Source organism: Tenrec ecaudatus, chromosome 4 (genome assembly GCF_050624435.1).
Source record: "Tenrec ecaudatus isolate mTenEca1 chromosome 4, mTenEca1.hap1, whole genome shotgun sequence".
NCBI lineage: Eukaryota > Metazoa > Chordata > Mammalia > Afrosoricida > Tenrecidae > Tenrec > Tenrec ecaudatus.
In genome coordinates this window covers 61,999,433-62,022,752 of record NC_134533.1, presented here as the reverse complement: position 1 = coordinate 62,022,752, position 23,320 = coordinate 61,999,433, and the positions used below count along the sequence as shown (strand labels likewise).

The 23,320-nt window shown below is 50.7% G+C and overlaps 1 protein-coding gene across 1 annotated transcript in view; it reads right to left on the bottom strand.

The window, feature by feature from the left end:
- TRIM66 (tripartite motif containing 66) overlaps positions 1-23,320 on the bottom strand; it is a 71,402-nt gene that overhangs the window by 7,171 nt on the left and 40,911 nt on the right. The window contains exons 8-16 of the mRNA XM_075546122.1: positions 22,739-22,885; positions 20,416-20,533; positions 18,033-18,952; positions 16,164-16,325; positions 3,799-4,323; positions 3,443-3,638; positions 1,660-1,720; positions 1,178-1,358; positions 116-405 (exon numbers count right to left, since the gene is read on the bottom strand). Of these exons, the coding sequence (XP_075402237.1) occupies positions 116-405; positions 1,178-1,358; positions 1,660-1,720; positions 3,443-3,638; positions 3,799-4,323; positions 16,164-16,325; positions 18,033-18,952; positions 20,416-20,533; positions 22,739-22,885 (2,600 nt within the window). The remainder of the gene's footprint in view (positions 1-115; positions 406-1,177; positions 1,359-1,659; positions 1,721-3,442; positions 3,639-3,798; positions 4,324-16,163; positions 16,326-18,032; positions 18,953-20,415; positions 20,534-22,738; positions 22,886-23,320) is intronic.

Sequence of the window (23,320 nt, the reverse complement as noted above, 5' to 3'; positions counted from 1 at the left end):
CCTGTGCACAGAAGCCCACAGCTGTTGGGGTCAGCTCACCCACCTGCAGCTGCAGGCCTGGGCTGGAATGAGAAGCAGCGAGAGGCAGGCACCTGGCCCTGGGCTCCTGACTCACCCTGGGAAGCTGAGCAAGGCTGGCACGTGGCAGGAGAGGTGGTAGACTTTGGGGCAGTGGTCACAGCACAGCAGCTCTCCCCCGTTGAGGCACACAGCACAGAAGTCCTCATTCTCTATGGGTGCTGGAGGGCCCTTCTTGGTGCCCGGGTTCCGAGGAACGAGTCTGTGTTCCTCAGAAGATGCACCCTCCACCTCTGACACCCGCGGCCCAGCTAGAGACGTGACGGTGACCTTTCTTCCTCCAAGACTTGGGGCTTGGATGGCATCTGGCGTGTTGTCCTGGCTAACCTTGGGGGGAAAGTGATTCTGAGCACTTGGAGCACAGCACCTACAGCCTGTTGGGGGAGGGAGGAACTGGCAGGCCCTGAGCACCTACTGTGAGACCACTTATTCCAGGACCCAGGCCAGACACATCCCATGAATTCTGGGCCAGATGAGACTGATCATGTGCCTCTCCCAGGCCCCTTGCAGCAGGGGCTTGACTGGCTCAGGCCAAGGCGCCAAAGCCAGAATTCTAGTAGCAGTAGAGAAAATGGAGGTGTTCTTGGGTTGAGTCAAGGTCAAAGGCTAAGGCAGAGCAAAGGGGCATCCAGGGCGCTTTTAGAACAGGTTCAGTCCTGGCTGACGAAGTGAAATCAGAACGGACCCAGATTTCTAAAATCTCAGTGAAGCAGAATGATAGCCAGAACAGGGAAAATTCTGCCAAAGCCCTGGAATGAGAAACTTGGAAAAGGTGTAGTGAACCCTTTCAGGAGTCTAACGTAGGAGATTTGATTATTTCCAAGGCTGTTGAGAGAAACACGCGTTTAAAGTAGTGCTGTGGCCACCAACTTTGAGCAGGGAGCTATTGTTCCTGACTCTGCAGGCCAGGAGATTGGTTGCTATGCAACATGCATGCTGTCCTCCTCCAGTAAGAGGGAGATCCCGTGTCTATCAGGGTGTCAACTGATCCTCTGTCCCATTTCGGTGGGTTTTTTTCCCAGTTTAAATTGGAATCTTCTGCTTCTGCTTCAGCAGCCAGGACTGAAGCAGGAGAGCCAGGTTCCAGCCCTGCTGATACCTTAATGGACATGCTGGAGGACTCCGTGCCGCACTCGATGATCAGCAGGAAGCTCCCATCCTGGTCATTCTTCTGGGGTTTCAACTTGAACACAGGCATCTCTCCTGAGGAGGCGGCACAGATCTTGAGCCGCTCCAGTCGCACATAGGGGATCTTGGGCTCACTGCCGAAGGTTCTGTGGCTGCAGAAAGAACCCTGGGTTTGGGCGAAACCTTCCCCGTCTCAAAGACAAATCCAGGGGTTCTCTGAGGAGGGGGCTGTGTACACAGAGAGCCTGTTGGATGGGGTTGAACCCAGAATGTCCTCTCACAACCGTCCCAGGCAGAAAGCCACACACAGCCCACCTGAGGCCCAGGGAGGTAAAGGAGGCAGTTGCAGGCAACTGTATGCTTTCATTTACGGCATCAGGAGGATGACTTCCTATGCCATCCTCCCGGGACAGGAAGCTGGGCACGGGGGCGGCTGCGTCAAGAACCGGTTACCTGATGCTCTGGTTCTCCTTTGTATCCAACTTGAGAGCTCCTTGTTCAAAATGTTCAGACTCTAGGGACAGAGAGAATTGCATATGCCATATATGCATTTGTGACAGTATACCCGCCACCCGTACCTATAATCATACGTTTGTTTACACACTTTCTACCCATAACTGAAACCAAACAGCTATACCTTTCCCTACTCCTGTGGCTCTTACTTTCACTCATATCTATGACTCACACCTTTAGCCACATGCCGGCTACACAACTGTGACCCACACTGTAATCACACACGGTGGTAGCAATATAACCACCGGTCTCCTTCTGGAGAGTACAGTAAGGTCACCTTCTTTTTGAAGAATGAATTCAGATAACACTCAGAGGCTAAGAAAGAGTGAGTCTCGGGTCAGACACACAGAGACCAGTCTCACTCTTGAAATGAGCTCAGAAACCCCTTGTTCCTGGTGCGTGGGTGCTACCTGCTGTCAGAGGTCCTTCTGTCCAGCCTCTACCTCTCGGTCAGGTGCTGGGAGTCTAGCACTGCCTGAACCCAGCTCATACCACACAGGCAAGAGGCTCCCCGGGAGCCCCGCCTGCATAGTGCAGGCAGTGATGGTCACAGGAGGCCGCTGTGAGGGGGGGGGCTAGCTAGCACACCTGGAGCACCCACTCAGCACCAGGTACCGCCCTAGGGGCTTCACAGGTGGCACAGTCAAATCCACTATATGGGCAAACAGGGTCCAACATTTTTAATTCCATAAAATGTATTTTTTGCATGACTGGGCAGTTATTCTCAAAAACTCATGCCATTGAGTTGAGGCCAACAGGTATTAAGAACCAATCATCGTTGCGTTGGTCTTTCAGGCAGTGTGATCATTGCAAACACAGCAGGCATTGCGTACAGGCCTGGCAAAGTTCCAAATCACGAGGCATTGCTTCCACCCTTCCCGACTAAGCCTCACCTCCCACAAAAGAAAGGTCCCCTTCTCACACGGGGCCTGCATAGCTGAGCAGACTCAGCCAATCTCCAATAGGCACAACACAAATGGGTAAATTACTGCCAATACAAAGCAATTCTTAGTCCTACAGAGTCAGCAGGCAATCAAATGGCTTTCCTGTACTGATGCATCCCAACAGCCTCGATAAAGCAGACGGGACCAGTCCCCTTTACAGAGTAGGAACTAGTTCAGAGAGCCTCTGTATCTTACAAGTAAGGATCAAGCACACAGAGAAAGAACTGGCTGCTAAATTGAATCTGTCTGACTTCAAAGCTCATGCTCTTTTCCTGGTAGTTTAGCCCTTCTTCCTGACGCCCCCACCTAGAGCCCAGCCTCCCTGGGAGACGGTGTATGGTGAGGGAGATGGCGACTCGGTGTCCTAAGGAAGCCAAATCCTGACCATGCTTGGATCCTCTCAGGCGACAGTGAAAGAAGCAGAACATCTATCAATAAACCACTTCTGGAGAGGAGAACTGGATTTCTCCTTAGGGTGGTGGTTCTCAACCTGTGGGTCGTGACCCCTTTGGGAGTTGAACGACCCTTTCACAGGGGTCACTCAATTCATAACAGTAGCAAAATGACAGTTAGGAAGTAGCAATGAAAATAATTTTCTGGTTGGGGGGGTCACCCACATGAGGAATTGTATTAAAGGGTCGTAGTATTAGGAAGGTTGAGAACCACTGCTTTAAAGGAAGACACTACTCCCCCAAGGAGTCTGTCTGCTGGCCTCTGTCTCACCTGATGCGCTGAGTCCATGGTCAGCACTAAAAGCAGGCTGCTTACGTGAGCCTCACCTTTAGGGTTCCGGTAGTGCTGCAGAGCCATGGATGTGCTGACAACGGCTGGGGCGAGTGGAGGTCTCTTCACCGACAGGTTGATTGGTTCCTCTGGCTCTGAGGGGAGAGTCAAGTCCTTGGGTGCATCCAGACCAAGGGCTGCAGGGCCAGGCACCAGAGAGTCAGTGAAGCGGGTGGGCTCCTCATTCTCCATCTTTCAAAAGTGAAAGGCCAACAAGAATTTTAAAAGTGAGACATTCTTGCATGATCAGACCCTGAGCTGATAAGCCAAGGCCAGAATAAGGCCTCCGGTGGCCAGTCTTTGGTCCAAGGATAGGCGAGAGGAAGCCAAAGGCATTTCCCCCAAGACTTACCTTACATAGGGTAGTCCTCAGGGAATGGTCTGCACCATCCACAGAGCACACGGGCACAGCTCGGGCAGAGCCGGGGCCGGGGCCGGAGCCAGAGCTGGAGCCGGCGTTGGATCCTGTTTCCTGCTGTGTGTCAGAAGCCGGTGACACGGTCTGCAAGGGGCACGGGGCCTGACTGGATATGGCCTGGCCATGACCAGGCATTAGGCCATGCCCAGGCTGAGACTGATGACTGGCCGTACTTGCGAAGGCCTGGGGTTGGTCACTCATCAGGTTAGGCATGGACTGATAGGTGCCACGAACAAGGCTGGGTATAGTCGGCAGGTGGCTAGTTGTCAGACTAGGCATGATCTGGCTCTGACCACTTGCCAGGGGCCCACTCAGCCGGCTTGGCACTGCCTGGGGCGGGCCAGCTGACAAGCTGCTCACATTCTGGATCTGGGGCTCAAGGGACCTCGTCAGCCTGGGAGAGGACACCTCCATCTCCAGAGTGTTCGAATAGCCCATGATGCTCACCGAGGTGGAATGCTGCAGGAAGAAGGAAGGGTAGAGTGAGACTGTGGGAGCGGGGGACAGGCCCAGCCATGCACACTCTCATGCTCGAATTCCCTCTGCTCTCAGAGTCTCTTAGCTGTTCCCAACATCCTAACCAAGGGATTCACTAGACTATGACAACACAGAGAGACCGGCAGGAGTCTACAGAGTGAGTGAGTGAGTGAGTGAGTGAGTGAGTGAGTGAGTGAGTGAGTGAGTGAGTGAGTGCGTGCGTGCGTGCGTGCGTCAGAAAGTCTACCACCTGACCTGAGGCGTGTACTCACTCACACATCATCCTTAGCAGCATGCTAGCAGCAGCTATAGCCCCTACCCCAATCCAGTACGTGAGTGAAGGACTACACTGTGGGACTGCCCGCCCATTTCACCTTCTCCCCTGACTGCACTCGTGGTTTCTCTTCCCTTCAGGAGGGCCCACTAAGGACAAGGAGCGAAGAAAGGCCAGGCATTAATATGCCTCAGGCTTAGGTCATCCAATAGTCCTGAGATGTATGGCCAGCCCCCAGACCTTCCCACAGACTTGTTCCCATCAACTGTGCAGCATTAGCCGAGGGCTATTCCCCAGGTGATCTTAAGGGGCTGTCCAGCGCCGAGACACCTACCAAAGCACTCCAGACCAGAGGCAGAGTGCCTCAGACCCGCTGGATCATAGCATTGCCTAGCTGTACAGCCACTGGATGACACAGGACTGTTCTAACCCCAGGAGTTCTTTGCTCACATCTAACTATTGGTGATCAAAGAAGACTTAAAAACTTAATTTAATTAAAAATATAGAAGTTGAAGCCATACTGAATTTTATACTGAATCTATTTTGGTTTTGCAGATCAAAGAAACAGATTTAATAGAGGGGAGGGGAGGGGAAAGGGTTCTGAGTGTAACCTTCAAGAATTGTAAAGTGGGATTTCTTGGCCTTCCCCCCACCCACCCCCAAAGCTAATGAGTAATGAGTTGGACTGCTACACCTAGAGCCGGCCATTCAAAGCCACCAGCACGCTCCATGGGAGAAAGTTGGGGCTCTCTGTGCCCATAAAGATGTACAGCCTCGGACACCTACAGAGGCAGTACTGCTCTGCCCTGCAGGATGCCTGTAAGTCAGGGTGGACTTGAGGGCGGGGAGAGTCAGGTAAACAAGCGGGCCTCTTTCAAGTCCAAGTGGTAAACAGCTGCAAAACTTCCAACGTCGAGGGGCTACACCTGTCATTCCTTTCCCCCACGAGTCAGACGTTCATAGGTGGACACACAATTACAGAGACTACTCCTCAGTGAAGAAAAGGCTGCCCTTATCTCAGTGAAGTTAGATCCTGGGGCCACCAGTTTCGTCCTTCTTCCCTTGTCTAAACTGGCACCAAATCCCATCTATTGCATTCCTTAAATGCCTCTCAAACACTCATGAGTTCCTCTCTTCAGTGCTGCCAGCTTAGCCTAACCTACTGTCAGACCTTCCCAGAGGATAGTCCTAAGGTTTCAATGGGAAAATATTTTCAAAATGATCATCTCATCTTTGCTTAAAGCAGTGGTTCTCAATCTTCCTAATGCCGTGACCCTTTCATACAGTTCCTCATGTTGTGATGACCTCCAACCATAACATTATTTTCGTTGCTACTTCATCCCTGTAACTTTGCTACTGTTATGAATAGTGATGTAACTATCTGATATGCAGGATATATTTTCATTGTTGCAAATTGAACATAATTAAAGCAGTGATGCATCACAAAAACAATATGTCATTATGTATTGTGAAGTATTTATTCCTAATGACATATAAATGAAATTTTGTCTTGAAGCATGGTGTAGCGTGGGTAACAGTCTTCGTCTGTGGGCGCATCTGCATGTGAGCAGACCCGCCTGGAGACGTATAGAAGAGCTGTGTTTTGGTTCCGAAGACCATTGGAAATATGTGTCTTAGGTGACCCCTGGGAAAGGGAAGGGGGTCACGACCCCCAGGTTGAGAACCGCTGGCTGAAAGCCGTGGCTGTACTCCATTTCTCCGAGGAGAACTGAGAAAATGCTTAGTACAGTTCTCAGCACCCTGCTAGACTGTCCCCTGTCCTCCTCTGCAGCCATGGCGCACTTGGCAAGCCTCCCCTCAGTCCCTGAGCTCAGCCATTTTGTTGCTGTTCTGAAACACACCAGGGGTGACGCCGTCTCCGCCCCACGCTCACTCCCTGTACACTGCTCCTGGAACATTCTCCCACGCCTGCGGCTGTTCCTCTTGTCCTTCCTCAGAGCCGAGCCCAGCGGCTTTGTTTCCACAGCAAAGGCTGCACTCATTCTTGCGCGCAGACTCGTTTCTCCTCTTTGGTGCCCTCTTTGTTCCCCTACTTTATTCTGGGAGCACAGTGTGCAACATGGTCTGATCCATGTCCATTGACTCCCTCCATGTGAACTCTGCAGGGTGTGGACTATGTCTGGTCTGCTTACCCACTCTATTCCTAGGCTCAAGAGAAGTGTCCAGATGAATAAATGAATTAACAAACTACTTAAAAGACTTTTGTAAAAACAACACGTGACTGTTGACTTGAGAGAGCCGAAGGCAAACGAGCCCCAGCATGGTACTACTAACAACTAGCAAGTACTGCTTGTACTCTCTGAGTCCTCGCTAAAATTGTCATCGTTAACAGAACTAACGATCCTAAAGCGACGGGGCTTAGTGGTCAGACGGAGACTGGGGAGATTACAGCCCTCAGTCACCCTTCGGGTCTGGAACCGAACTCACCCCAGTCTCAGCATAATCAACCATTGTAGCTCACAAGGACAGCATTTGCCCCGACACAGTCAGAGGGCCAGGAAAGACCGCGGGATGAAAGCAGGGAACACAGAGAAGAAATGAGATAGGTGACGGGATGACCACGCATGAGTTGAAACAAAATGTGAGTGAATTCAGAAAACAACAAATGGTGGAGTGGATGTGAGAGCCTGGATCACTCATTGCTGATGGGACTATAAGCCAGCAGCAACCACTGGAAAGCAACACAGCACTTCCTCAAAGCATCGGGGCTAGAAATACCCCATGACCCAGAAATAGCACTACTTCGACTAGCCCCAATAGGGATATACACACTCATGTGCATCACAGCCTACCATCAGTCAATGGAAGAATGGATCGACAAACTTTGGTACAGACACGTGGTGGGCTGCATCCTTGAAGGGCAATGAACTGTGAAACACCTCGCGACATGGATGGACCTAAGAGAATAGTATGCTGAGAGACCGTGCTATCTCAAAAGAATGCGATTGTTAGCTGCGGTGGGAGGGGGAGGGCGGAAAGGAGAAGCAAGAGTGGACAGGCATGGACTTCCGTGAAGGGAATATATGACAGGAGGGAGATGGGAAAGACGGGGGTCGGGGGAACACAACGTGTCAGCCACCGGGTTTGAGAAGTTGTTTAAAATGGTGGATACGAAAACCAGACAGACCTGGCACGTAAGCCCCCACCTAATTAACAACAGAAGGTTTGAAAATTGTAATCATTGTTTTTATTATTACTAAAGTGCTTGAGAATGTATTATATGCAAGGCAGTTTGCGGGGTATTGTATACACGTTACCTCATTTAATCTTGACAGTCATACTTAGATGATGATGTGGAGTCTAAAAGAAATAATCCGTGTGGGCAGTCAGGGCCGCAGGTAGCACTGTGTAGGTGCTCAACACATCCAAGCTGTCGCTGCTGCTGTTTGTGGTTACCCTCATTTTACACTTGAGAAAAATGGGTCTCAGGCATGCTTAGGATTGTGCTTCATGTTACTGTAAATTTTACATTATTTTGTAAATTTCTGTTTCTGTTTACTTCCACTCAGGTACGGAAATACACTGATTTTTGTTTGTTGACCTTCTCAGAGACTCTGCTAAAACATATGAATGCTAATGGTAGTTTCTTTGGGATTTGGGGTGTGTGCACAACATGTCACCGTGGAGAATAAGCTTTATTTCTTCCTTTCCAGCCCTTACATTTGTTAATCCTTCCTTACTCTGCTAGCTAAGACCGGCATGCGATGCTGAAGAAAAGGCAGCCATCGTCACCTTAGTTTCATTGCTGATTTCTGGCAGCTGCTTCTGGATTTCACCATGAAGTACGATGTTCAATGGAGGCTTTTTAGATTTAAAATCCAGATCTCTGGCACCAAAACCACACTCTTAATTCTGGCCTTCAACCTTGTCCTTCCCTCCAGCTCTTTGTCTGTCTTCTCAATAGTCTTCTCTTTCTTTCTATCTTTCCCCTTCATTACTTGTTTGACTGCTTTAGTTAAACTGATAGTTTCTGGTCTCAATTTCAAAGCAGATGAAATAAGTGCCTTCTGTTTATTTCTCCAAAGAAAGGTTTGTTTTTTCATTTTCCTCAGTAGTTCAATGAATTTTAATAGAAAGGCTCCAACTGGCTGTCTGCTTGAAGTCTCCAGATGGAAAAGATGGCGAGGTGGCGAGAACCCTCAAATCAGACTGAGTAACTAGATGGGGAGCCCAGCTTACTGAGCCAATAGCCACTGATGTCTAACACACACTGGTTTGTCCCCTGGTAGGCACTGCCAGGCTTCCTAACACACTATCCTTCCTTATCCACAAACAGAAACACCCATGATTACGGCATTCCCTCTTTAACATATGGCACAGTCTGACCCTCTGAACCTCTGCCCGACTGGACAGGTACTTCACATGTACTTCTGCTGTTCACCTGGCTGGGCTTTGAGAATGGCGTACAGGGTTTTCAGTGAGCTTCTTGGTTCCAAGCATTTAGGAAGACCAAAATCTATCAGGGTCCATCCTAGTGACAATGGGACATGGTTGTGTGTTATAAGACATTTTGTTGTTCTTGTTAGGTGTCGTTGAGTTGGTTCTGACTCACAGTGACCCTATGTACAACAGAGCGAAACACATGCACAAGGTAACATTCCAAAGGTCAAAATTTTCCAAACTGGGAGTAGAGATCACCTTATAGGCTCTCAAATGTTCAGCCCATTTGCCCAGAGTACTTACTGCATAGCATGCAATGTGAGTCAAGGTAATACTAGAGGAGAGGAGACTAAGTCGTAGAAAAGTGGTAGAAATTCTCTAGAGATGAATTTGAGCTAGGCCTGCTGGACTGGCTCCCCGAACACCCAGGGACAGACTGAGGGCAGCCGCAGACCCTGAGGTATTGTGGACTAGATTAATCTCTCTCATCTCCATATCTAGAGCCAATTCCAAGCAGGTGCTGTGAAGCTCTGGTAATGAGAACTTGGGAAACCCCTACAGGGGATTCTGAGAGGGAATCAGAGGGAGCCAGTCACAAACCCCATCCTACAGGCTGTGTAAATGTAAATGCAACGACATCCCTGGACAGGTCATGAGGGTGCTCTCTGTTGGCTCTTCTGAAATAAGTCATCTGGCTCTCTGGAGTGAAGAGGTAAAAAATCACGAAACAAGGAGTCAGGGTTGATTTTGTAGAGAGAGAGAGCAGTTGGCTGCCTATCCCCTACGATGCTGCCAGTGCTACTAGGTGAGAGGGGAAAGCAGTAGGGCCCATTTTGAGGGCCAAGAGAGGACAGACTCTCTAGGGCATACAAGGAAGGAAAGAACCGAGAGCCTGTGAGGGCTGGAGGAGGCTTGGGGAGTGTGGCCAGGTTGTCTGACACTCGGTGCTTCCCACGTGGAAGGAGCACATCTGTCGCTTGAGAGGACACTGCCTGCGCCCTCTAGAGGCCAGCGTGTTAAGAGCGAACGGGAGCACATGCAAAGGGCTGGGCTGCTGTAACGTCTGTGTAGGGCTGGCTATCACTGACATGTCTAAGCTGCCCACGGCTAAATGGCACCCCCACTTTACCTGCACATGCAAAACTCTTGGGATTTCATGAGGGAAAGACTTATTTTGAGGTCTGTGAGGGAAAAATACTTCCTAGTTCAGAAAGAACGAGTAGTCAAAATGTCAAAAATATTGACGCCGACAACCAGTTAGTTTGTCTTGGGATGATGCCGGGGGCCTCTGCTGAGTCTGAAGAAGTCCCCTCTTCTCTCCCTTCGCTGTTCTCATTTGCTCCACAACTTCTTTCTCCACACTGTACGATGCTTATCTCGCTCTGCCTGCTCTATCACCTGCCTGACTGCTTGGAATTACCACACCTAGACATGGTGGCACCGGGTTTGGGTTTGAGTTTTCAGTAACTTAATGGGTCTACCTGTGTGGACCATCTCACTGCCCAGCTTTCCCCTCTGGACCCCCTGAAATTGTCTGACTTTGAGCGTCTTCTGCTTGTCACCAGAGAAACTTCACACTGGGACGTCATCTGACAAGCCTGTGCTCCCTGCCCCGCCTGCCCTCAGCCCCGGGGTCTCTGCGGAAGAGCTGAGCTCGCTGATGTTATGATGCTGTGCACCACCACACGGTGCCAGCGCTCCGGGGCAGCAGCACCGCTCTTTCACTTTGGCACTGAAGGAAACTCATGCACAGTGATGCCCCGGTGCCCCAGGGTCACACAGCTCTCAGACTAGGAACCAAGAGCCAGTCTTGAAAGATTACTGGCCGCTTGCAAGCTTGTGCCATTAGCTAGAAAGCTAGTACGCTAATCAGAAGTGATTGTGAAATCAATAAACAGACACTTCGTGCACATGCCCTGAGTTTAATATAAGTTTCAGGTTCTTACAGCAAGATAATATTGCTGGGATAAAGTAGTTCAGATAGGGTGGCGTTGCACATTGATTAATTTTCCAGATTGCTGAAACATACCTCTTTCGGTAACAAAATGTAATTGGCATAAAACATGACTTCAAATGGGGATACTTCTAAACCCCCTTCCACACTACCCTGTCTTATCAGACAGAGCCTGGTGAGAACATTTCTCAGTGAGCTCGGAACTTGGATGAGGCTCTGTGGTTAAGGTGAGTTCTACGGTTCAGTGACAGGGAGTGTGTCTTGGAAACACACAGAGGTGGTCTATATTCAGGCAAAGACACAAATAAGGGGACAGAGCAGCGGTAAAGGAATTTGTGAATGAACTCCTTGGAACAGTCCGTGAATATTTCAAAAGCGTCAGTTAGGTAGCCTGGCTTAACCCTACTAGTTCTTGACAACTCTGCATCAGAGAGCTAAGGGAGGAACGAACTTTTCCAGTCATGGACTGGTTTCACCTGTGGGTTTGTAATAGTGACATTGCTCCTTTGAAACCAAACAAAACACGCAGACACAAGTAAACGGTGATGCTGCTCTCATTGACAGTGAGCGCTCCTCCATTTGAGCGACAAGCTCTGGTCCTGGGCAAGGTGGAGCCTATCCCATGGAGATATAACTATGCTGATCTCTGCTAGCTGGCCAAAGGCAAGTGGGAAAGGGCCTATGGGTAGTGAACAAAGAAGAAGTGAGGAGTGCCCGCGCCCTGAAGATCGAGGGAGAGTTGGAAATCAGAGAATTGCGGAGTATGAGTTAGAAGGAGTGGATCTCCAGCAAGTCTGGAGTGAAGGAAAGAATGAGTGGAGCCCTCAGGTCTACGTGCTGCCGAAGTGAGCACCGAGTGGAACGTTCTAAAGCCAAGCCTTTAAAGACTCAGAATTAGGTCAGAGGTATTCGGCGTCCTAGCGGGTGATGCATTGGGCTCTGCAGTGCAAAACCACTTTACACTTTGAAAGCCCACGGGGACGGTCTGCCCTGTCCTATTGGGTCATTATAGGTTGGAATCCACTCAACGGCAGTGAGTTTGGAGGTTGTTTTGTTTTATAGCCCGAAGCTTAGCAGCAAGGTCCCAGTAACTCCCAAGTCAAGAGAGCCAGACAGACATCTTGGGTCTGGTCTTTCACTGAAAGCAGGAAACAATTAAAGAAATGGGCTTCCCAGAGGGAGCTGAGTGCAGGATACTTGGCCTGGGTGTTTGATGTGACTCCAGGGGAGGACAGAGTGGATCTCTGCATAGTTCTGCAGCTATTGACCAGAACACAGGCTGTGTCCTAAAGAAAGCCTCAGTCGGTCCTTGGAACATTCTGAGCAAAGCTACTATCAGGGCTAGGTCAGACAGAAAGATCTTTGCTGGGCTTCTAGCTCCTCCTCCACATGCTAATAAGGTAGAGTTGTAGGAATCAACGTAAGAGCTTGGCAGTGAAAATGCTTTGATAATGGAATAACTGGCACGTGCCAGTCATTATCCTTCTCCTCTTCCTCACTCTTAATGATCTGAATCATAGGGATGCCTACTGCTTCTATATCCATCATGAAAATAAAGCCCAGAATCCTCCCAAGTCATACACGACGGCCTCAAAGGCCTCTGTTGAATGTCTGGGCTACACCATGTGCAGAAAAGTGGTTCCTTCAGTAGGTGCAATGGAGCTGGGATTGTGCTTCTTCATTCCATGAACTCTTCGAAGAATGAATTCTATGAATGTTTCAGCAGTCAATTAGTCCACAAGCAGGAAATGAAGCCACCACCATGCCTTCCTGTTTCCCCAAAGTTTTAGGAGGTTCTGTCTGTTGTACAGTTGCAACCATGATCTCTTTCCGGAGAGGCTGGACCCAGAACTTGAAGCTCAGGCAACAGTGATTGTCCAACAACTCTCAGCATTCATTCGGAGACATCCTGCAGGCTCCAGACAATGCCATGAGACAAGCTGCTCCTGAGTTGCAAGGCTCAAGCCTTGGGAAAGCCCACTCTAGGAGTCTGACATCTCATTCGCGCAGCAAGCTCTGTGTTCACTGGGGCACGGCGCCTCTGCTTTGACAAGAGTCCTCCTTGTGGTGAGAATGCTGGTGAGCGGCTCAGAGCCTGAAGGAGTCCCTGGGGCCCAGGCAGAGAGGTGCCAGGGCCATCGGCTTCTTTGGTTGGTAACCTTCAGGAACTCAGAGGCCAGCAAAGGGCAAGTGCAGGCTGGAGCCCAAACCTCTTGACTAGATAAGAGATAACCAGAACCAGGCTGGGTCCTAAGACTTCCCCACAGCAGAGCCCCAGTCTACTGTCAAAGACTGGACAGGAAGGGAAATCCAGCAGGGGAGAAGCCAAATGGAGTTCTATTTCTCCGACCTCAGTGCACAAAGAGAGGTAACCTAACCTCAACATTGAACACTGGGTTGAGTCAGGAACCTGTGCTCAACTTAACATGGCCCATGGCCGGCTGGATAACCGTTAGGTGGATCATTCAACCTCTCTGTGTCTCAGTTTCCACATCTTTCAAAAGGGAATAAGAAAGTGGCTTCCTCATAGTATTGCTAGGATAAACAAACAGATAAAAATGGAATACTCCATGTAAAACATGAAAAAATGGAAAATACTCTTCCAGATATTATCATTCAATAAGATGTTTAAGATAGATATTTGGGATCTTCACACCTCCTCTGCCCAAGTCCAGCTTTTTTTTGTTTTCTTCCTCAAAAAGAAAGTCCTCTCCTTATTCAAACAGCTTTGTGTGTAATGTGTGTAACCTGAACTCTGTCTCGGTCAAGTAGATCCAGGAGTTCCTCTGGGTCAGAACAACAATTTTGGGGTCCTTTTCCTGGTCATTCAAACCATGAATAAAGCGTCTAAGAAATGACAGGTCTCCCTCCCCTTCAAACCTTGGCCTGGACCTCAGTTGATATGGACCAGGGGGAGCTCAAAATGAGAAGACAGGGTTTCTAGAAGCTTCACTAATTCCACGGCCAACCCTTCACATTCTATTGCCACTTAGACCATGGGGCCAGCCATGGCTATCCTTTGGCCATGTTATAGCTTCCACAAGAGAACACCAATGACCAAAATGTACCTTCTTTCCCATGTTCCCAGGCTCAGAGACTGACAATCCAGTGAGCTAAAACAAGGAGGGCTGCCAAGCCCAAGGGCTTCCTCTCTATCACTTCCCATTGTCAGTCAGATATCAACTCTGGAATGGCTCTGGAAGTCTTGACTTCCTCCTCAATGCCATCACAGCTGGTTTAATTCATCCTCTCCTCTTCTTCCTCTGCACTCTGATTTCCCTTACCATGGCTAAAGTGACTTATCTAAAATTTAGCCGGAACCCTGTCTCTGCTGGAAATCCTTCATTTGCTCCTCATAGCCTGCAGGACAGATCTCAGTCCCAGAGCACAATTAGCAGGTCTTCCAACCTGTGTCACAACCTCTCATTCCCCAGTGTGCCTCCCTGCTCCCAACAAGCCAAGTTGTTGGAAGACCCCTAGTTGCCCCCCGTTATTTCCTTCCTTCTGACTTCAACTCTCCTGACCCCCCAGCTAGGCTAACTTTTCCTCCCTCGAATCTCAGCTTCAAATAATTTCCTCTATAGCAGGAGATTTGTGGGAACAGCCCCTCTCCCAGGCTACGGCGCTCCTCCTAGAGCCCCTGGAGGTACCACGTGACCATATTGTGCTGCTTGCTTAACTGTCCGCCTCGTTCAAATGTAAGCTCCAGGTGAGAGCTGAGATTCTCTTGTTCACCAAAGTGAGTTCAACACCTAGCAGAATGTTTGGCACATACCCCAAACCCTACTGCTATCAAGCTGATGCTGACTCATGGCGACCCTGTAGGGCAGAGTACAGCTGCTCTTGTGGGCTTCTGAAGCTGTCACACTCTTCCTCAGAGTGGCTGGCAGTTTTGAACTGCTTGTCTTGAGGTTAGCAGCCCAGGGTGTAACCCACTATGCCACCAGTGCTCCTTGGCATATACTAAGAGATTGAGATATATTTTTGAATGTTGAATGGATAAATGGATGGATGGATAGGTCACTGGCTCAAGTATTAAAAGAGGGCCCATTTTCAGCACCTGTAAGCCAAACCATTTCAAAAGGCCAAACAGGCAAGGCACAGACCAAACATCGCTAATATCAGAGGCTTGCCAGACTTCAGGAGTCACCAGGGATTTCCAAGTTAACATTTCAATTTGCTATCCCCCATTTTCCTAACTCTTTTCTCAAATGCCACTGAATCAGATTGACCTCAGCCATACATGAAAATGGCATTACTGACTGGGTTGGGGCAGTGGGGTGGGAGGGGATATGGTTGGAGTTAGAGACAGCACAACAAGCAGAGCAAGGGCTGAAGAGCCTGAGGGTGCTGCAGGGCTGACAATGCAGAAGCACAGGGTGGGATGAGCGGAGCACACCAAGTCAGAGGAGGCAACAGGAAAAGTGGAACAGAGTCCAAGAACGCAGGGAGGGGTGGGTGCGGGGAACGGCACAGGACTGAGCTTTTAGCTGGAAGGGTGACAGGATGGGACGGTTCTGTGACTCTGTTATTGCCAGGGAAGTGAGTGGGTAGACAGGCCCCTAACCATTCACCTTCAAGAGATCTTAGTCTCCGTGTTCCTAGATGCTCTGTCACCTCCAGAGGGCAAGCCTGCTGACCACTCACCCAACAGCGCCATTGATTCCAATTCTGAGGCCAAGCAATTTGGGGGTATGGGACCCATAAGTTCTCTTCTGCATTTTCATTGCAGAGAAGAAAAAGTTCAGTTTTGGGATTCTGACAAGTTTTAGATAACCTCAGCTTTGTCATCGACTAGTTACGGGCGGGGGGGGGGGGGGGACCCTGGGCCTCAGTTTCTTTCCCTGTAAAACAGGAACACCCACATCCCAGAACTGTGAGAACAGGCTTGTGAAGTACACCGGGCACAGAGTAAGTGCTCCCCAAAGTGGCTGCCGCTCCTGTTTCCCTTCTACCCTAAATGAAGTTGATCCCAATGTTAAATGTGCATGTGAGCGTAGAGATGGAGGGTGAGGGTGGAGGAGAACCACTGTTGCTGACTCATTAGGACAGAAGGCATGAGTCAGGGCTGTGCGATGTCCAGGGATGAAACAGGGATACCCCTCCTCCCGCCCAATCATCCTCATCCGGGTCTTGGGGGTCTTGGCTGGCAGTGGGTCCCGTGTGGCCAGGGGAAGCAGGCTCCATTAGTACCTTTCTCACCACAGTCGGAGAGGAGTGCTGGATGGTGCTGTCCTGTGGGGGGACACTGAGCGGGGTCTCTTCCCCAGATGCCTGGGGCAAAGCAGCAGCAGTATTCTTATTGAGAGGGAGCGTGGGCTTTGGGCCCTCCACTGCTGGAGGTTCGTCTGTAACCTGGAACAGAAGATGAGAACTTGAGTGGGTTCCACTGCAAAGACTAGCAACAGCTGCAGGAGCAGCAGCAGGAAGGGCAGTGCCCAACCTGTCCCACTCATCGTCCCACCTAAATAGTGTGGACAGCTTGCAATTTGTTCCCAAAGGGAGCCACACGATCTAAACTCTTCCTAAGCCTAACAGAATGGTCTTAGACAAGACCCCAAATTGAGAATTCTGAACTAACTCTGTCGCACTTACCCGGTTGGTTCACAGCACAGTTTTGACCTAAAGTTTGCTTGTGATCGATGGGCTCTGGACTCTTCTCTGCCTTCATGAGGCTTACTCCAGAGTCCTCAAAGGAACTGAGGCTCGTGGGAAGACATCTGAGGCCGTGAGTGCTGAAGCATAAAGGGGAGGCCTTGCCAGTTTATACGAGAGGAAAAGTCAGCGGCACTGCTTTGAAGAAGGGTAAGGACGGATTCCAGGGGAGCGCTACTATGGAAAAGCAAAGAGGGGTGGGGAAGGGACTTAGAATACAGGCAGGGGCTGAGAGGGAACATGTGGACTACAGCAAAGATTCCAGAAGCACGGGCTGTTCCCAGAGCTCTAAGGAGTGTCTGCACCCTGAGGGACAGAGGACGACTCCTCTGCAGGATTACGGAAAAGTCAGCGGGTCTGGAGCCAAGTTGTGGCTCTAATACTCAATGTTGTGTGGCTACCAGGGGAACTGCTGCCCTCCTAGGCACCTCCACTTCTGCACCTGTAGAATACAGATGGTAATGCCTACTACCTAATGACATTGGGGCAGTGCACATAGATCGAGCGGGTTTAGGCGATGAAAAAAATGGGAAATCCCTATCTATGCAGTGTTACAAAACTGCTGGCTCCTACGTGTAACACACTCCTTCACCTCGTCCCTACCCCCGGTCTCCACCACTGGTGTGTCAGCTTGTCGTACTGTGCCGGCTCGTGTGTGGCTGTGATGCTGGAAGCTAGGTCCCTGGTATTTCAAATGCCCACAGGGTCACCCACAGTGAACAGGCTTCAGTGGCGCCTCCACACTAAGAACAGACGACCAAGAAGGAATCGGCTCCCCACTTCAGAGGAAGTGGCTGCTAAAAACCTTACGCACCGCCTCAAAATAGTGTCAGATACCAAAGGCCTAATGAATGGAAGCAGAACATTGTCAAAAACAGCACCAGAAGATGAGCCCCTTGGGTCAGAGGGCACTCAAAATGTCAAAGGGGAAAGCAGACGGGCAGCAAGAAAGAGGAAGGCCCTCAAGGAGACGGATTGGCACCGTGGCTGCTGCCATGCGCTCAGGCACAGGGAGCGATTGTGAGGAGGGCACGCATTCTGTTGTGCCTGAGGTCGCTGAGGGCCAGGACCCACAGGGTGACATCTAACACCAACCTGTCTGGAAACAGGAAGCTCGCAGCAGGGAAATCGGGCAGGTGACAGAGACAGGGCAGTCTCCCTTCTGCCCTGGCACTGGTAGGAAGGAGTCCAGCGCTGCCCATGGGCAAGGAAGCGCCCATGGGCAAGGACCAGCAGGACAGGAATGGAGTGAAAGTGTTGAACACAGAATGGTGTAGGGGCTGAGCACTGTGTTCTCTGGAGCTTCCACTACACTGGTTCTGGTGCCACCCTGTGACTGGGGAAGCTGTGCTCCTTGAGCCGTCCTACGGTGGGGCGAATAGGTGCCCCAGCCAACATGATGCTCACCTGCAGCGTCTCCTCTTGGGTCTGGGACTGGACAGGTGCGGGCTGCCTCACGATGTAGTTGATCTGCCCCACGATGGTTTGCTGCAGGTGCTGAGGCGACTTGGTCTGACTCAGCTGCAGGCTGGGCTGCTGAGCCTGCAGGAGGAGCTCGAGGTCCTTCTGCATTTCCTCCAGCTCAAACTTGTGGTGCATGATGTCCACGTTCTGCGAACAGGCAGGCCCGGGAGGGGGGTGCTCATGGTGACTGGGAGCCAGATGCTGGGATGGCGGTGGGGGTGGCTGCTGTGGTGGGGGGGGCGGTGGAGGGGGTGGAGGGGGCTGCTGCGGCGGGGGCAGCGGTGGCGGTGGCTGGAAGTGGCTAAGCTTTAGCTTCTGGTGGTGGCCAAACTGGACTTGGATAGAGGGTGGCTGTAAGGTGGGCTGGGCATGGGCTCCTGGCTGAACGTCCTGCGGGGGCACGATGCACACAGGCTGGGCGGTGGGCGGCTGGCCCAGCCTCTGGGGCGTGCCCTCGGGCTCGGCGGGCGGGGGGCCTTCCAGCCAGGGCTGCAGCAGCTTTGGTGGGTGAGGATTGCAGGGTAGCTCTTTCTCTCTGGGCAGCAGGGTGGGGCACTGCAGGGGCCCGAGCGGCTGAGGCACCGTCTCCGAGGGCTGCCTAAAGCCGTGGGTGGGGTGTGTGCTGGGGGGCGGCGGGGGCTGGCCTTTGAGGACGGGCGAGCCTGGGGAGCAATGAGAGCAGCACACAGAGGAGGAACACAGGGCTTGGGGATGGAACTTGTGTGAGGAGTGGCTAAGCGCCTCCTGCTGCGTCACCGTCACTGGGGATTGGTGGCTTTGGTAAAAGGAAGACGGTGCCTGCAAGCTGCCATATGCTGGAGTTTCGGCCCGGGACAGGTGTCCTCCTTCGGTGGTTATGCAGCCTGCAAGTTCAGAAGAGAGTGTGCTACTCCTGCTCCCCGGAACAGACACACCACGTACACACAGACGAATGACCAAGACCTCTGGTCGCTGAGGCTCAGCCTAGCATGCCGCCAGCAGGAACATTTGTAAGTGTGTGTACTGGGAGTTTGAGAGATTAGCTCAGCTTTGCACACCTGCTCAGGTCTGCCTCTTCTATCCCAGGAGAGAAGCCACAGGCTCCTTTCAACAGCATCCACTCCTTTATCTTTCCTTTCATTAAAACAGAGCCACTGTTAGTGGTGGGGACCAAGGCAGGAGTGAGAAGCTATGTGCTGAAAAGTAACAACAAGCTTTCCAATGAACAAGTCCCCAAACCAGACCTTGGCGACTATGTGCTGGGAAGTGAGATGAAAGAGGAGAGAAGCTCCTAGGCCAGGCAACAGCACTGCCCCTGGAGGCCCCGGTCCCCGGCATAAGTGGATGACTCCTACTGGTATCCCAGCACAAGGGCTCCTTCCGCTGTGTTTCTGATTAGGCTTGCTTCCATGCAGACTGTGCTCCTCCAGAGGAACCCTGATCGCGTGTGAGGCTGCCAACTACACGGTGAGCAGAACAAAGCCACCAACTGTTCCCTGGGAGAAGGACGAGGCTTCCCACTCCTCTCGAGAGCTGGCGTCTCAGAAACCCGCAGGGCTCGTTCTACCCTGTGCTGTCGGGTCACTATGAGTCAGAATGGGCTTGGCAGTGGGTTGGGCTTGGGTTTGGTTGTTGAGAGGAGGAAATGTGGCTTCATCACCTGTGGTCTTTAGTGCCCAGCCTGGGGCCCATCTCCCCAAAGGTCTCTTGAATCAGTCAGAGGGGAAATGGAAGCAAAGAATAAACCTACGTCTCATATATCATTTTACCAAGTTCAATCAACTTTCAGTGAGAGTGGCAGCTCCAAGTGAAGGCAGCCGTTGGCCGTTAGTTGAACACACCCTCCACTGGGTTCTCAACACAGGCACAACGTCAGTTGTCTGCATTTGGTTAAATGCCAGCAAATTATGGGAGCAGGAAAGGAAATGTGCACAAAGTCATGCATTTCCCTGCTTGCATGTCAAGTGCAAAGGATGAATGAAGCACACTCCCACGTCTCACTATTGCTGAGACATGAATGCCTCTGTAGGACACAAGTGTACTGTCATGCAGCAGGACTACTGTCTCCTCTCCAGAACCATAACAGAAGTAAGAATGACATTCCCGAAGGATGCAAAGCTCAGATGCCAACAAGTCCTGGGACAAAGTCCTATATTGCTATTGTGCTATTGCACACCGAGACAGAGACAGAAAGGGGGTGGGGTGTTGCTGGGTAACTCCATGACCACTGGCAGTCTCCAGGAGTGCTTCCCCTTGGGTCTATGCTGACCAACCCAGTAAGATAACAGATGTGCTATGCTCATTCTTAGCAATTACGTACATGCCCTCACAGTGGGACCCCACTCACCAAGGGAAGCCAGCTGCTTGGTCCAGAAGTTAGGCTCCCAGGTGAACCTGATACTCCAAGGGGAACCAGGATCCGTGTTACAACTTGTCTCCAGCAGTCGTTGCATCTGGAACACAATCTGACACCACCACCAAAGGTCAATTCTTTGATCAGCCCGTGGCTAAATGACAATTTTTTCTCCCTCTCCCTCTCCCTTTGGACAGTTTGAAGAGCTCAAAGAGTCTTGGCCCTTTGGCCTCTTGTTTCCCCTTAAATGCTCATTTCCTTCTATTTTAATACTTCTCCTTCACCACCCACCTTAACGGCCTCCCCGAGCTGAGATCCATCAAGTCTCCAGAACCCTGACAGCCTCATCTCTTGCAGACCTCAAATGATTTGTAATTCTCTCTCAGCTCGTTTCTCTGGAAACCCTCTCGAGGATGTTGTAGTCATTGTCCCATAACCTGATGTTTTTTCTAAGTGGGCAAATGTTCTCTGAGCTCCCACTGCAGCTCTTCTGCCCGCAGGTGAAACCCCCTTCCGTTCTATTCACCTGCCCTCTTCCTCCCTCCCTCGTTGTTGTCATCTATCTTCTATCACCCAGTTGACCATTTAGGACTATGGCATGGGTCCCGTTTACCCTGCCATCATCTCGGTAACTAGTAGACCAAGCAACACCTTTGCCTCTTAATCGCTTGGTCTCAGTAATGCCAGTCACCTTTCCCTCTGTTTTCAGTAGTAAACATACCTAGACATATCATCTAGGACAGTTCTACCCATGAGACCTTAAACTTCAACAGTCTGATCTCTGACCACATAACTAGTACATGCTTTGTCAGAGGATGGCTTCCAACCTCATGGAATTCTCTCCAAGCCCTGCTCTTCAGGCCATAGAGTCTTTCCAGCTTCCCATCGTTTTCATTTAGGATTCTTTATGCCTTCTACATCACCATTTCCTAAAGGTTGGTCAATCCATCCATCCCAAAGCCCTGTTACCTTCGACTACTTCAAGGGCACGCTCCAATCATTTTCCTTGTCTCTGGTTCGCCTCCTCTTACACTGTGCTTAGTGACTTTTGAAAATCTGTATTTTTCTCCACCCTGTCACTTACCTAATGTCTCACCTTGTCATTCGCTTGCTCCACATAGACCAGAAAGAGCAGACTCCTACCAACTTACACCCCTTGGACCTTCAAACTTCTCTGCATCACACTGCTCCCTTCCTGGCCTGCTCCCTTCCTGGACAGGAGTGTCTCTCTGGTTTAAGGCTAACCGTTCACTTCAGATCCCACCTCCTCCTGCCTGCTCAGCATGCTAACTCCACAGCTCTCTTTCTCCAACCTCTCCCCTAAGAGACATGTGGGCACGTGGTTTCCATTCTTAAAAAACTGTTTCCCCACAACTCTGCCTCCTCTTCAAGCCACCTTCCTATTTCCCTTCTCCTCACTTCCAGCTCCATTTCCTCACCTCGCTACCTCCTCTGCCTCCGTGACCTGTCTATGGACTGTTCCACTTTACAAGAAGGCCTTTAAAAAAGTCACTTGGGATTTCCTAATTCCTGATCTCAAGACTACTCATCCTGCACCTCCATAGAATTGACAACACTGGTCACTTAAAGTGTGAGACGCTGGTCATTCCTGTGCACTGCACTCTCCTATTTCTCCTGATGCTCTTCTCTCTTCTTCTGCTACCTAGGCTGGCAATGATGCTATTTTTCTGGGGTCCAGACTTCTTGTTCCCTTCCTCCACACACACTTTCAAGGTTTTACTACCAATAGCTCAGTGACTCCCAAGTCTCTATCTCCTACCCTAGCCTTTCTTCACCCTTCCAGGTCCTTATGTTCAAGTAGCTGCTACACATTTCCTCTCACATAACCTGCAGGAATCTGCAGTTCAACATGCTCCAGTGGAAACCCCATCAACATCTCTCGGAGATCTTGCTGCTTCCCCTGGGCATCCTCCTCCTCCCGAGACCAAAACTTCACTGCCATCCTCAACACTCTTCCTGTCCTCTTTATCCTCATCACCACCACCCTTTCATCCACACGAACTTCCTATGGGAAAGACACACTGTTAGGATAATAGCCAAGTCCATGACCTGAGACGAACAACTGTCACCTCCCTGGTGAGTTGCCTGGGAGGAAGGCAGAACCATTTCAGAACCCTGATCCTTTGTACATAGCATTTGGTGAAAGACGTAAATGCTACTGATTAACTGAAGGATAGATGAAGTTACTGTCTTTATCCGTTCTGAAGGAAGTCAGGGACTGCCCCACCACCCCTAGAGCAGAGATGAGGCTCTGATCAGCTGCGAGTATAGACTGACAAGTCTGACGTCCTCTTACCAGTTCTTTGCTGAAAAGGAAAGGGATGCTGGTTTTGCTGCAGACAGCCCAATTGATGAAGTTCTGGACATGCTCAAATTGACGGTTGAGAACCATGATGCTCTGCAGCTGCTGCTCCAGCTTCCGCTTCCTTTCATTAGTGATGCCCTGGGTACAAAGGAGACAAAGTCTTTGAGCCCTGCGACCTGCTGTGTCTTTGTGAGCACTGATGGGATCTGATGGCTCAGTGTCCTCGAGAGGAGGAGGACGGACAGTATTGCCATGGCAAGACCCGAGGGTGAGGGAGAAGGAGCGTCCAGATTGCATAGGGAAATCATGGAGCAGGTAACGAGGAGGAAATGAATGAATGTCAACATCTTCTGAAGAAGGAAACGGTTCCACGGCTCTCTCTTGCAAGGCTATGATCCGGCATGGCCCAGACCCAGAAAGGCATTGCTTAACAACAGTCGCACTGCTGGGAGTTTTGAAATGACTTCCCCGACCTTACTGAGCCACTCTCTCAAGATGAGAGCAGGCATTTTAAGATACAGGGAGCAGCAGAGAGCTGAGGACGTGCACGTATGAACTCCAGCTCCGGTTGCC